We start from the raw sequence: 14,633 nt of genomic DNA on the forward strand, positions 1-14,633 counted from the left end.
GGTTTGAGGGAAACAGGTGAGGAGGGAGAGGGACGAGTGAGGAACAGGTGAGGAGGGGAGAGAGAGTGAGGGAAACAGGTTGATGAGGGAGAGGAGAGTGAGGGAAACAGGTGAGGAGGGGGAGAGTGAGGGAAACAGGTGAGGAGGGAGAGAGAGTGAGGGAAACAGGGTGAGGAGGGGAGAGTGAGGGAAACAGGTGAGGAGGGGAGAGGGGAGAGTGAGGGAGAAACAGGTGAAGAGGGGAGAGGGAGGGAAACAGGGAAGGAGGGAGGAAACATGGGAGGGAAACAGGGGACGATGAGGAAGAGGTGGAAACAGCAGGGAAAGAGGGTAATGGCGTGTTAGGGAGAGAAAGAAAGAGCAACAGAGGGAGAGAGAGGGAGGGAGAGAGAGGAGAGAGAGAGAGAGCGAGAGAGAGAGGAGAGAGAGAGAGAGGAGAGAGGAACAGAGGTGGAGAGAGAGAGAGGGAGAGAGAGAGAGAGAGAGAGAGAGAGGAACAGAGGTGGAGAGAGAGGGAGGCGAGGGAGGAACAAGAGGTAGAGAGAGAGAGAGAGAGAGAGAGAGAGAAACAGAGAGAGGAACACAGAGAGAGAGGAACAGAGAGACACAGAGAGAGAGGAACACACAGAGGAGAGAGAGAGAGAGACAGAGACACAGAGAGACACAGAGAGACACAGAGAGACACAGAGAGACACAGAGAGAGAGGAACAGAGAAGTGGAGACAGAGGGTGATCAGGTTAAGAACAACACCTTGACATGTGTGGAGAACATGGGGCATTCAACAAAACAAAACACAAAGATGTTGGCTGACCGGTAAATAAATCAACCAGAACATTGGGCAATCAACCAAACCACACCCCTGTAGAGTACAGGACATTCACCAAACTGCCACCCACATCACAGAGAAACACATGCAGATCGCTGATGTTTCATCCAATCAACACCGAGGTGAAAAAGAAGACAGGAGTACATTGAATAAAGTACAGATGAGTGACAAGTCACTGAGTGACAAGGCAACAACAGGTCCATTCTGGAAATAAAACGCAGCCATAAAGAGGTTTTCCTTTACAATGGGACACCAGGAGTAACATGCTAACCACACCGCTCGCACAGTAAAATACACGGACACATACATGTTATTCAGATCATAGCAACCACACTGGTCGCGAGCGTCCAACTGCACTGCCAGGCTCTAAAATAGAACTTGGGGCAATTTGTGACGCATGATGCGCTGCAAGTCCCGCCTCTCCCATCTCCTCATTGGTTGTTAGGAGCATATAAACACGTGGGTGATTGAAAGACGAACTGAGGTCCACACTCCAGTCCAGTTGGTGGTGGTAATGCACCTTAAAGTTGGTTGTCAACCCCCATATAAAGTCCAAACAAGTAGAAGAAGCCTGAAGGAGGAGAGATTACTAGAAAAACAAACTCGGTTTAACATTTTATCTGTGGATTAATTGTCGGAGTAGAGGACCTTGTGCATTTCAGGTAAAATAACAACCCAATTAGCGAAAAACAGCAAGCTAGCTAAATAGGACAAATTAGCTAGCAACACCAAGCTAGCTAGCTAAATTGCCATAAATGGTTCACGCTTTTCGACCTGTCCCCAAAATGAATATAGTTGGTTCAGAGTTTATTTTGACATTTCAATCTGCATGTCCAGATAGCGTTTGGTGTGGGAGGACAAAATTCAATATGCGCTAGAGGTCTGGTCAGAATGCAACACGTACTACACAGAGGACACACCGAGTACACAAACACACAGAGTAACACACAGAGTACACACACACAGAGTACACACACACACACAGAGTACACACACACACAGAGTACACACACACACGCAGAGTACACACACACACAGAGACACAGAGTACACACACAGAGTACACACACACACAGAGACACAGAGTACACACAGAGTACACACACACACAGAGACACACACACACAGAGTACACACACACACACACAGAGTACACACACACACAGAGACAGAGTACACACACATGCAGAGTACACGCAGAGTACACACACACAGAGTACACACACACACACACACACACACACACAGAGTACACACAGAGACACAGAGTACACACAGAGACACAGAGTACACACACACACACACACACACACAGAATACACACACAGAGTACACAAACACACAGAGAACATACACACACACATCCCCTATCACGATGGAGATACACACATCCCCCCCTCTCATACCGTCACTATGGAGTTACACACATCCCCCCCCTCATAGTCACTATGGAGTTACATTCCCCCCTCATACCGTCACTATGGAGTTACATTCCCCCCCTCATACCGTCACTATGGAGTTACATTCCCCCCCTCATACCGTCACTATGTAGTTACATTCCCCCCCTCATACCGTCACTATGGAGTTACATTCCCCCCTCATACCGTCACTATGGAGTTACATTCCCCCCCTCATACCGTCACTATGGAGTTACATTCCCCCCCTCATACCGTCACTATACACAATAGTGTATCCCCCCTCATACCGTCACTATACACAATAAATACACAAACTACAACACATAATCTGGGGAACGTAACGATATTCAGAGAAATGACTGAGGACAGAAGATGGAAATAGAACCAAAACAAAAGCCAGGGAATATATAATATCAGATATAAGGAGACAAAAGGTAGAAATGATTGGTGGTGTAAATCTGTTTGAACGTAGCAGTTGGTGATAAATATTTCAGAGAAACAGTAATTAATGGATGAGCTATTTTAGGCGTTCTCCCTGCCTCTTTCTCTCCCACGTCTCTCATTTTTCTCTCCCTGGCCCCTCTCTCCACCTCTCACCCTGCCTTTCTTCCTGCCTCTCTCCCCACCTCTCTCCCCTGCCTTCTTCCTGCCCCCTCTCCCCCCACCCCCCTCTCCCTGCCTCTCTTCCCCACCTCTCTCCCTGCCCTTCTTCCTGCCCCTCTCCCCATCTCTCTCCCCACCTCTCTTCCTGCCCCTCTCCCACCTCTCTCCCTGCCTTCTTCCTGCCCCTCTCCCCCACCTCTCTCCCTGCCTTCTTCCTTGCCCCTCTCCCCACCCCTCTCTTCCTGCCCCTCTCCCTGCCCCTCTTCCTGCCCCTCTCCCTGCCCCTCTTCCCGCCCCTCTTCCCGCCCCTCTTCCCGCCCCTCTTCCCGCCCCCTCTTCCCGCCCCTCTTCCCGCCCCTCTCCCTGCCTTCTTCCTACCCCTCTCCCTGCCCTCTCTCTCCACCTCTCTTCCCACCTCTCTTCCTGCCCCTCTCCCCACCTCTCTCTCCACCTCTCTCCCTGCCTTCTTCCTGTTCATCTGTCCCGCCTCCCTGCCTCCCAGCTTCCACCGCCTATTTTAAGGAAAGAAAGGTAGGGTGGTAGCTCGCTCACACTGTGCAGACAAAGATGAGCGAGATCCTGCTTTTAAAATCACGACATTCTTGCTCTCCTGTTTCAAAACACAACACTCTCTCCATCCAACACAGGGGGAGATGTTCTGTCACAATAATTTCCCTAAAACAATGTTGCACTTTAGATTTCATTAGCATTTCCCCCCTACAAAATACAATTATGTAAATAATACCTGTTTCTACTGTATATATGACATGGTAAACATTGTCAGGAGGAGAGGAGAATACTGAATTACCTATGAATCATCATCTCCACACACACAATGTAGGATTTGCACTAAGACAACACAAGCGAGCGATTGCATAATCACTGAATTGAGACTACTGTGCCTTTTTGCACAGTAGTCTCAATTCAGTGATTATGCAATCGCTCGTCTGTTGAACTATTGGCACTGAAAACCTCCCCCCCAAACCTCTCTTTTCAACGTTACTGAGGTCAGTCGGCTAATGACATTTCAGTTTGTACGTGTCACAGCTGTGGTACAAACAGAATCACTGATCACAACCAACACAAAGATCTGATGATGAATGAATTAAATGTTATTTATGAGTCAAATGACCAAATTGGCAACCCGTCCCTTATGGGATTAATTGACACAAACACAAATTACAATAATTCACTGTGGTAATGATAAATGTGATAGTAGTGTTACTGCATCTCTCTTTAGGACAGAGTAGCAGCAGATCCATCTTCAGGACACCACAGACAGTAGTAGTAGATCTATCCTCAGGACACCACAGACAGTAGTAGTAGATCTATCCTCAGGACACCACAGACAGTAGTAGTAGATCTATCCTCAGGACACCACAGACAGTAGTAGTAGATCTATCCTCAGGACACCACAGACAGTAGTAGTAGATCTATCCTCAGGACACCACAGACAGTAGTAGTAGATCTATCCTCAGGACACCACAGACAGTAGTAGTAGATCTATCCTCAGGACACCACAGACAGTAGTAGTAGATCTATCCTCAGGACACCACAGACAGTAGTAGTAGATCTATCCTCAGGACACCACAGACAGTAGTAGTAGATCTATCCTCAGGACACCACAGACAGTAGTAGTAGATCTATCCTCAGGACACCACAGACAGTAGTAGTAGATCTATCCACAGGACACCACAGACAGTAGTAGTAGATCTATCCACAGGACACCACAGACAGTAGTAGTAGTAGATCTATCCTCAGGACACCACAGACAGTAGTAGTAGATCTATCCACAGGACACCACAGACAGTAGTAGTAGATCTATCCACAGGACACCACAGACAGTAGTAGTAGATCTATCCACAGGACACCACAGACAGTAGTAGTAGATCTATCCTCAGGACACCACAGACAGTAGTAGTAGATCTATCCTCAGGACACCACAGACAGTAGTAGTAGATCTATCCACAGGACACCACAGACAGTAGTAGTAGATCTATCCACAGGACACCACAGACAGTAGTAGTAGTAGATCTATCCTCAGGACACCACAGACAGTAGTAGTAGATCTATCCTCAGGACACCACAGACAGTAGTAGTAGTAGTAGTAGTAGATCTATCCTCAGGACACCACAGACAGTAGTAGTAGATCTATCCTCAGGACACCACAGACAGTAGTAGATCTATCCTCAGGACACCACAGACAGTAGTAGTAGATCTATCCTCAAGACACCACAGACAGTAGTAGTAGTAGATCTATCCTCAAGACACCAGACAGTAGTAGAGACAACTACTGTTCAAGTAGTAGAGCAAAGATGAAGAGGGAGATAGAAAACCAGATCAACAGAAACAGAGATCATGGAGGATGCAGCAATGATGACAGAGGGATAATAAGTAGTACCCAGTCTCTCCCCCCCCAAAAAAACCAAAGCAGCCATGCCAACCCACGCCAACCCATGAGCCAACCCATGAGCCAACCCACGCCAAGCAACAACACCAACATTCAGTGGCTAAGGTCTGAAATGGCAACCAAACCCCCTAAACGCACTAAGTAGGGAATAAGGTGCCATTTCTGGACGCACACAATCAGTCAGTCATATCAAATTACAACTAGACAGGGGGGGGGGGGTGTAGAACGGCATGGCAACACAATCACAGACTGCTAGAGTCACACGGATGTGTCAGTACCTAAAGATCTGCCTCCTCTTTTGAGAGGTAGAGGAGTAGCCTTCAGGGGAAAGTCTGTTGGGGGACAGTGGAGGGAGAGATAGGAGAGCCGGGATTACTGGGTGGGTATAGGAGAAGGGGCCATGTAGGTTTTGGAACAGCCATTCTCAATTCATTCCCTACCTTTCCCCTTGGCCCTTACCCTTCAATGATCTGTAAATATGGAAGTAATATGGTGAAAGTTTTATCACTGTTTAAACTTGTCTAGACCTTCAGACACGCCAACACTGAGGAGGAAAGGGCCAAGGGGAGGGATAGGGAGCGACCATTTGTAACAGTGTTGCACTGTATCCAAACCCCAGCCCAGAAAAGAGCATGCACACAGAGCAGAAATGTTGACAGTAAAAATTTTAAAACGTTTTTAAACAGGGAACAAAGTTCACTTCTTTTTGTCTCTCAAACACATCGGTTTAATAATCATCGCTATCAGAAAGAGAGAGGGGTTGAAAGATGTACTTTTGTTGTGCTTTGGACTACATGTGGAAAACTATTGTCAGTTCAACCCAACATTCAAACTTAGCAAACCCAAACCCTGGTGCTTGAAACTGATGATATATTGCCAGAATTATTAGATCTCTTCAAAAACATCTCAATATAATTTTGTGGTGTAATTTTATGGTGCCAGGGGGTTTGGAACAGGGTTAGGGGGCTTTGCTGTGACCAGGCCGCCCCGACTACCTCTCCTACACACCTAAGGGACGATACTGGCTGGAGACTAACCCCGTACTCTAGGGTCCCCTTCACAAGTACACACATTCAACTCTCCACTGTGATGCATACTGTTACTGGGAGCTACTGTGAACTTACCTGTTGTCGTTGATGTATCCATTTTGAGAGGACTGAAAAGGAAAGAGACACCTGTAAATTACCAATAGCTGTAGCTTGTTGATCACAAAAATATGTTTATTTAATAGCTTTCATTTGACCAAGTAGGTTATTGAGAACATATTGTTATTATCCCAAAAGTTAACCAAGGTTCACTCGTGACCTCCAAGAATATGGACATAACTTATTTACTCTGCCCACCTTACTCTATTCCACCATTACGTTATTAAAATGAACTTATTTACTCTGCCTTCTTATTCTACCATTACGTTATTAAAATGAACTTCTGGTTAAAACAGTGCTTAATAGAACACAGTGGGAAACAAGTTAAGTACAACTATCCATCCTCATCCCCAACTATCCATCCCCAACTGTCCATCCTCATCCCCAACTATCCATCCCCATCCCCAACTATCCATCCCCATCTGTCCATCCTCATCCCCAACTATCCATCCCCATCTGTTCATCCTCATCCCCAACTATCCATCCCCATCCCCAACTATCCATCCCCAACTATCCATCCTCATCCCCAACTATCCATCCCCAACTATCCATCCCCATCCCCAACTATCCATCCCCATCCCCAACTGTCCATCCCCAACTATCCATCCCCATCCCCAACTATCCATCCTCATCCCCAACTGTCCATCCCCAACTATCCATCCCATCCCCAACTATCCATCCCCATCCCCAACTATCCATCCCCATCCCCATCCCCAACTATCCATCCCCATCCCCAACTATCCATCCCCATCCCCAACTATCCATCCCCATCCCCAACTATCCATCCCCATCCCCAACTATCCATCCCCATCCCCAACTATCCATCCCCATCCCCAACTATCAATCCCCATCCCCAACTATCCATCCCATCCCCAACTATCCCCATCCCCAATAATCCCTCCCCCATCCCCACTATCCATCCCATCCCAACTATCCATCCTCATCCCCAACTATCCATCCTCATCCCCAACTATCCATCCCCAACCTCCATCCCCATCCCCAACTATCCATCCCCATCCCCAACTATCCATCCCCATCCCCACTATCCATCCCCATCCCCAACTATCCATCCCCAACTATCCATCCCCAATATCCATCCCCATCCCCAACTATCCATCTCCCCAATCACCCAAACTATCCATCCCCAAACTATCCATCCTCATCCCAAACTATCCATCCTCCTCCCAACTATCCATCCCCCAACTATCCATCCCCCATCCCCAACTATCAATCCCCATCCCCAACTATCATCCCCATCCCCAACTATCCATCCCCATCCCAACTATCCATCCCCATCCCCCAACTATCCATCCCCATCCCCAACTATCCATCCCCATCCCAACTATCCATCCTCATCCCCAACTATCCATCATCATCCCCAACTATCCATCTCCCAATCCCCCAACTATCCATCCTCATCCCCAACTATCCATCCCCAACTATCCAGTTCCCCATCCCCAACTATCCTCCCCATCCCCAACTATCCATCCCCATCCCCAACTATCCATCCCCATCCCACTATCCATCCCCAACTATCCATCCCAACTATCCATCCCCATCCCCAACTATTCCATCCCCATCCCCAACTATCCATCCCAACTATCCATCCCCATCCCCAACTATCCATCCCCACGATCCATCCTCATCCCCAACTATCCATCCTCATCCCCAACTATCCATCCTCATCCCCAACTATCCATCCCCAACTATCCATCCCCATCCCCAACTATCCATCTCCATCTATCCATCCTCATCCCCAACTATCCATCCCCATCCCCAACTATCCATCCCCATCCCCAACTATCCATCCCCATCCCCAACTATCCATCCCCATCCCCAACTATCCATCCTCTCCCCAACTATCCATCCTCATCCCCAACTATCCATCCTTCATCCCATCCCCAACTATCCATCCCATCCCCAACTATCCATCCTCATCCCCAACTATCCATCCCATCCCCAACTATCCATCCCCATCCCCAAACTATCCATCCCCATCCCCAACTATCCATCCCCATCCCCAACTATCCATCCCCAACTATCCATCCCCAACTATCCATCCCCAACTATCCATCCCCAACTATCCATCCCCATCCCAACTATCCATCCCCATCCCCAACTATCCATCCCCCATCCCCAACTATCCATCCCCATCCCCAACTATCCATCCCCATCCCCAACTATCCATCCTCATCCCCAACTATCCATCCTCATCCCCAACTATCCATCCTCATCCCCAACTATCCATCCCCAACTATCCATCCCCATCCCCAACTATCCATCTCCATCTATCCATCCTCATCCCCCAACTATCCATCCCCATCCCCAACTATCCATCCCCATCCCCAACTATCCATCCCCATCCCCCAACTATCCATCCCCATCCCCACCTATCCATCCTCATCCCCAACTATCCATCCTCATCCCCAACTATCCATCCTCATCCCCAACTATCCATCCTCATCCCAACTGTCCATCCCCATCTGTCCATCCCCAACTATCCATTCCCATCCCCAACTATCATCCCCATCCCAAACTATTCATCCCATCCCCAACTGGTCCATCCCCAACTATCCATCCCCATCCCCAACTGTCCATCCCCAACTGCCCATCCCCAACTGCCCATCCCCAACTATCCATCCCCAACTGTCCATCCCCAACTGTCCATCCCCAACTGTCCATCCCCAACTATCCATCCCCAACTGTCCATCCCCAACTGTCCATCCCCAACTGTCCATCCCCAACTGTCCATCCTCAACTGTCTATCCCCAACTGTCCATCCCCAACTGTCCATCCCCAACTGTCCATCCCCAACTATCCATCCCCAACGATCCATCCCCATCCCCAACGTGCCATCCCCAACGTCCATCCCCAACTGTCCATCCCCAACTGTCCATCCCTCCCCAACTGTCCATCCCCAACTGTCCATCCCCAACTGTCCATCCTCATCCCCAACTGTCCAACCCTATCTGTCCATCCCCAACTGTCCATCCCCATCCCCAACTATCCATCCCTATCCCCAACTATCCATCCCCAACGGTCCAATCCCCATCCCCAAACTGGTCCATCCCCATCTGTCAATCCCCATCTGTCCATCCACATCTGTCCATCCCCATCTGTCACATCCCCAAACTATCCATCCCCATCCCCAACTGTCCATCCCCAACTGTCAAACCCCATCTGTCCATCCCCATCCCCAACTGTCCATCCCCATCCCCAACTGTTCCATCCCCACCTGTCCATCCCCAACTATCCATCCCCAACTGTCCATGCCCAACTGTCCATCCCCCATCCCCAACTATCCATCCCCAACTGTCCATCCCCATCTGTCCATCCCCATCTGTCCATCCCCATCTGTCCATCCCCATCTGTCCATCCACATCTGTCCATTCCACATCTGTCCATCCCCATCTGTCCATCCCCAACTATCCATCCCCATCCCCAACTGTCCATCCCCAACTGTCAAACCCCATCTGTCCATCCCCATCCCCAACTGTCCATCCCCATCCCCCAACTGTCCATCCCCATCTGTCCATCCCCAACTATCCATCCCCAACTGTCCATGCCCAACTGTTCATCCCCATCTCCAACTATCCATCCCTATCCCCAACTATCCATCCCCAACTGTCCATCCCCATCTGTCCATCCCCATCTGTCCATCCCCATCTGTCCATCCCCAACTATCCATCCCCATCCCCAACTGTCCATCCCCAACTGTCAAACCCCATCTGTCCATCCCCATCCCCAACTGTCCATCCCCATCCCCAACTGTCCATCCCCATCTGTCCATCCCCAACTATCCATCCCTATCCCCAACTATCCATCCCCAACTGTCCATGCCCAACTGTCCATCCCCATCCCCAAACTATCCATCCCTATCCCCAACTATCCATCCCCAACTGTCCATCCCCATCTGTCCATCCCCATCTGTCCATCCCCAACTATCCAGCCCCATCCCCAACTGTCCAGCCCCATCCCCAACTGTCCATCCCCATCCCCAACTGTCCATCCCCAACTGTCAAACCCCATCTGTCCATCCCCATCCCCAACTGTCCATCCCCATCTGTCCATCCCCAACTGTCCAACCCCAACTGTCCAACCCCAACTGTCCAACCCCAACTATCCATCCTCATCCCCAACTATCCATCCCCAACTATCCATCCCCATCCCCAACTATCCATCCCCATCCCCAACTATCCATCCCCATCCCCAACTATCCATCCTCATCCCCAACTATCCATCCCCATCTATCCATCCCCAACTATCCCTCCCCATCCCCAACTATCCATCCCCATCCCCAACTATCCATCCTCATCCCCAACTGTCCATCCCCAAATGTCCATCCCCAACTATCCATCCCCATCCCCAACTATCCATCCCCATCTATCCATCCCCATCTGTCCATCCCCAACTATCCATCCCCATCCCCAACTATCCATCCCCATCCCCAACTGTCCATCCCCATCTGTCCATCCCCAACTATCCATCCCCATCCCCAACTATCAATCCCCATCCCCAACTATTCATCCCCATCCCCAACTGTCCATCCCCAACTATCCATCCCCATCCCCAACTGTCCATCCCCAACTGCCCATCCCCAACTATCCATCCCCAACTGTCCATCCCCATCCCCAACTGTCCATCCCCATCCCCAACTGTCCATCCCCAACTGTCCATCCCCAACTGTCCATCCCCAACTGTCCATCCCCAACTGTCCATCCCCAACTATCCATCCCCAACTATCCATCCCCAACTATCCATCCCCAACTATCCATCCCCATCCCCAACTATCCATCCCCATCCCCATCCCCAACTATCCATCCCCATCCCCAAACTATCCATCCCCATCTGTCCATCCCCAACTATCCATCCCCATCCCCAACTATCAATCCCCATCCCCAACTATTCATCCCCATCCCCAACTGTCCATCCCCAACTATCCATCCCCATCCCCAACTGCCCATCCCCATCCCCAACTGTCCATCCCCATCCCCAACTGTCCATCCCCAACTATCCATCCCCAACTATCCATCCCCATCTGTCCATCCCCAACTGTCCATCCCCAACTGTCCATCCCCAACTGTCCATCCCCAACTGTCCATCCCCAACTGTCCATCCCCAACTGTCCATCCCCAACTGTCCATCCCCAACTGTCCATCCCCAACTGTCCATCCCCAACTGTCCATCCCCAACTGTCCATCCCCAACTGTCCATCCCCAACTGTCCATCCCCAACTGTCCATCCCCAACTATCCATCCCCATCCCCAACTGTCCATCCCCAACTGTCAAACCCCATCTGTCCATCCCCATCCCCAACTGTCCATCCCCATCCCCAACTGTCCATCCCCATCTGTCCATCCCTATCCCCAACTATCCATCCCCAACTGTCCATGCCCAACTGTCCATCCCCATCCCCAACTATCCATCCCTATCCCCAACTATCCATCCCCAACTGTCCATCCCCATCTGTCCATCCACATCTGTCCATCCCCATCTGTCCATCCACATCTGTCCATCCCCAACTATCCAGCCCCATCCCCAACTGTCCATCCCCATCCCCAACTGTCCATCCCCATCCCCAACTGTCCATCCCCAACTGTCAAACCCCATCTGTCCATCCCCATCCCCAACTGTCCATCCCCATCTGTCCATCCCCAACTGTCCAACCCCAACTGTCCAACCCCAACTGTCCATCCCCAACTATCCATCCTCATCCCCAACTATCCATCCCCAACTATCCATCCCCATCCCCAACTATCCATCCCCATCCCCAACTATCCATCCCCATCCCCAACTATCCATCCCCATCCCCAACTATCCATCCTCATCCCCAACTATCCATCCCCATCTATCCATCCCCAACTATCCCTCCCCATCCCCAACTATCCATCCCCATCCCCAACTATCCATCCTCATCCCCAACTGTCCATCCCCAAATGTCCATCCCCAACTATCCATCCCCATCCCCAACTATCCATCCCCATCTATCCATCCCCATCTGTCCATCCCCAACTATCCATCCCCATCTATCCATCCCCATCCCCAACTATCCATCCCCAACTATCCATCCCCATCCCCAACTATCAATCCCCATCCCCAACTATTCATCCCCATCCCCAACTGTCCATCCCCAACTATCCATCCCCATCCCCAACTGTCCATCCCCAACTGCCCATCCCCAACTATCCATCCCCAACTGTCCATCCCCATCCCCAACTGTCCATCCCCATCCCCAACTGTCCATCCAACTGTCCATCCCCAACTGTCCATCCCCAACTGTCCATCCCCAACTGTCCATCCCCAACTATCCATCCCCAACTATCCATCCCCAACTATCCATCCCCATCCCCAACTATCCATCCCCATCCCCAACTATCCATCCCCATCCCCAACATCCCCATCCCCAAACTATCCATCCCCATCTGTCCATCCCCAACTATCCATCCCCATCTCCAACTATCCATCCCCATCCCCAACTATCAATCCCCATCCCCAACTATTCATCCCCATCCCCAACTGTCCATCCCCAACTATCCATCCCCATCCCCAACTGTCCATCCCCAACTGCCCATCCCCCTCCCCAACTGTCCATCCCCAACTGTCCATCCCCAACTGTCCATCCCCAACTGTCCATCCCCAACTGTCCATCCCCAACTATCCATCCCCAACTGTCCATCCCCAACTGTCCATCCCCAACTGTCCATCCCCAACTGTCCATCCCCAACTGTCCATCCCCAACTGTCCATCCCCAACTGTCCATCCCCAACTGTCCATCCCCAACTGTCCATCCCCAACTGTCCATCCCCAACTGTCCATCCCCAACTGTCCATCCCCAACTGTCCATCCCCAACTGTCCATCCCCAACTGTCCATCCCCAACTATCCATCCCCATCCCCAACTATCCATCCCCATCCCCAACTGTCCATCCCCATCCCCAACTGTCCATCCCCATCCCCAACTGTCCATCCCCATCCCCAACTATCCATCCCCAACTGTCCATCCCCAACTGTCCATGTCCATCCCCAACTGTCCATCCCCATCCCCAACTGTCCATCCCCAACTATCCATCCCCATCCCCAACTGTCCATCCCCAACTATCCATCCCCATCCCCAACTGTCCATCCCCAACTATCCATCCCCATCCCCAACTGTCCATTCCCATCCCCAACTGTCCATCCCCATCCCCAACTGTCCATCCCCAACTATCCTTCCCCATCCCCAACTGTCCATCCCCAACTGTCCATCCCCAACTGTCCATCCCCAACTGTCCATCCCCAACTGTCCATCCCCAACTGTCCATCCCCATCTGTCCATCCACATCTGTCCATCCACATCTGTCCATCCACATCTGTCCATCCCCATCTGTCCATCCCCATCTGTCCTTCCCCATCTGTCCTTCCCATCTGTCCTTCCCCAACTGTCCATCCCCAACTGTCCATCCCCAACTGTCCATCCCCAACTGTCCATCCCCAACTGTCCATCCCCAACTGTCCATCCTCATCCCCAACTGTCCATCCCCAACTATCCATCCCCAACTATCCATCCCCAACTGTCCATCCTCATCCCCAACTGTCTATCCCCAACTGTCCATCCTCATCCCCAACTGTCCATCCCCAACTGTCCATCCTCATCCCCAACTGTCCATCCCCAACTGTCCATCCTCATCCCCAACTGTCCATCCCCATCTATCCATCCCCATCTGTCCATCCCCAACTGTCCATCCCCAACTGTCCATCCCCAACTGTCCATCCCCATCTGTCCATCCCTATCCCCAACTATCCATCCCCAACTGTCCATCCCCAACTGTCAATCCCCATCGCCAACTGTCCATCCCCAACTGTCCACCCCCATCCCCAACTATCCATCCCCAACTGTCCATCCCCAACTGTCCATCCCCCACTGTCCATCCCCAACTGTCCATCCCCATCCCCAACTATCCATCCCCAACTGTCCATCCCCAACTATCCATCCCCAACTATCCATCCCCAACTATCCATCCCCAACTGTCCATCCCCAACTGTCCATCCCCAACTGTCCATCCCCATCCCCAACTATCCATCCCCATCCCCAACTATCCATCCTCATCCCCAACTATCCATCCCCATCCCCAACTGTCCATCCCCATCCCCAACTGTTGAGCCCGACCAGAGTTGCACTGAGACATTTATTTAACTGGGCAAGTCAGTTAAAACAAATCCTTATTTACAATGACGGCCTACCCCGGCCAAACC

At 51.0% G+C, this 14,633-nt stretch overlaps 1 protein-coding gene across 1 annotated transcript in view; it reads right to left on the reverse strand.

Moving 5' to 3' along the window:
• LOC109879701 (R3H domain-containing protein 2) overlaps positions 1-14,633 on the reverse strand; it is a 104,985-nt gene that overhangs the window by 38,450 nt on the left and 51,902 nt on the right. Inside the window, 3 exon segments of the mRNA XM_031833756.1 lie at positions 2,497-2,536; positions 5,536-5,589; positions 6,382-6,413. Of these exon segments, the coding sequence (XP_031689616.1) occupies positions 2,497-2,536; positions 5,536-5,589; positions 6,382-6,413 (126 nt within the window).

This window comes from Oncorhynchus kisutch, linkage group LG1 (genome assembly GCF_002021735.2).
Source record: "Oncorhynchus kisutch isolate 150728-3 linkage group LG1, Okis_V2, whole genome shotgun sequence".
NCBI classification, from domain to species: domain Eukaryota; kingdom Metazoa; phylum Chordata; class Actinopteri; order Salmoniformes; family Salmonidae; genus Oncorhynchus; species Oncorhynchus kisutch.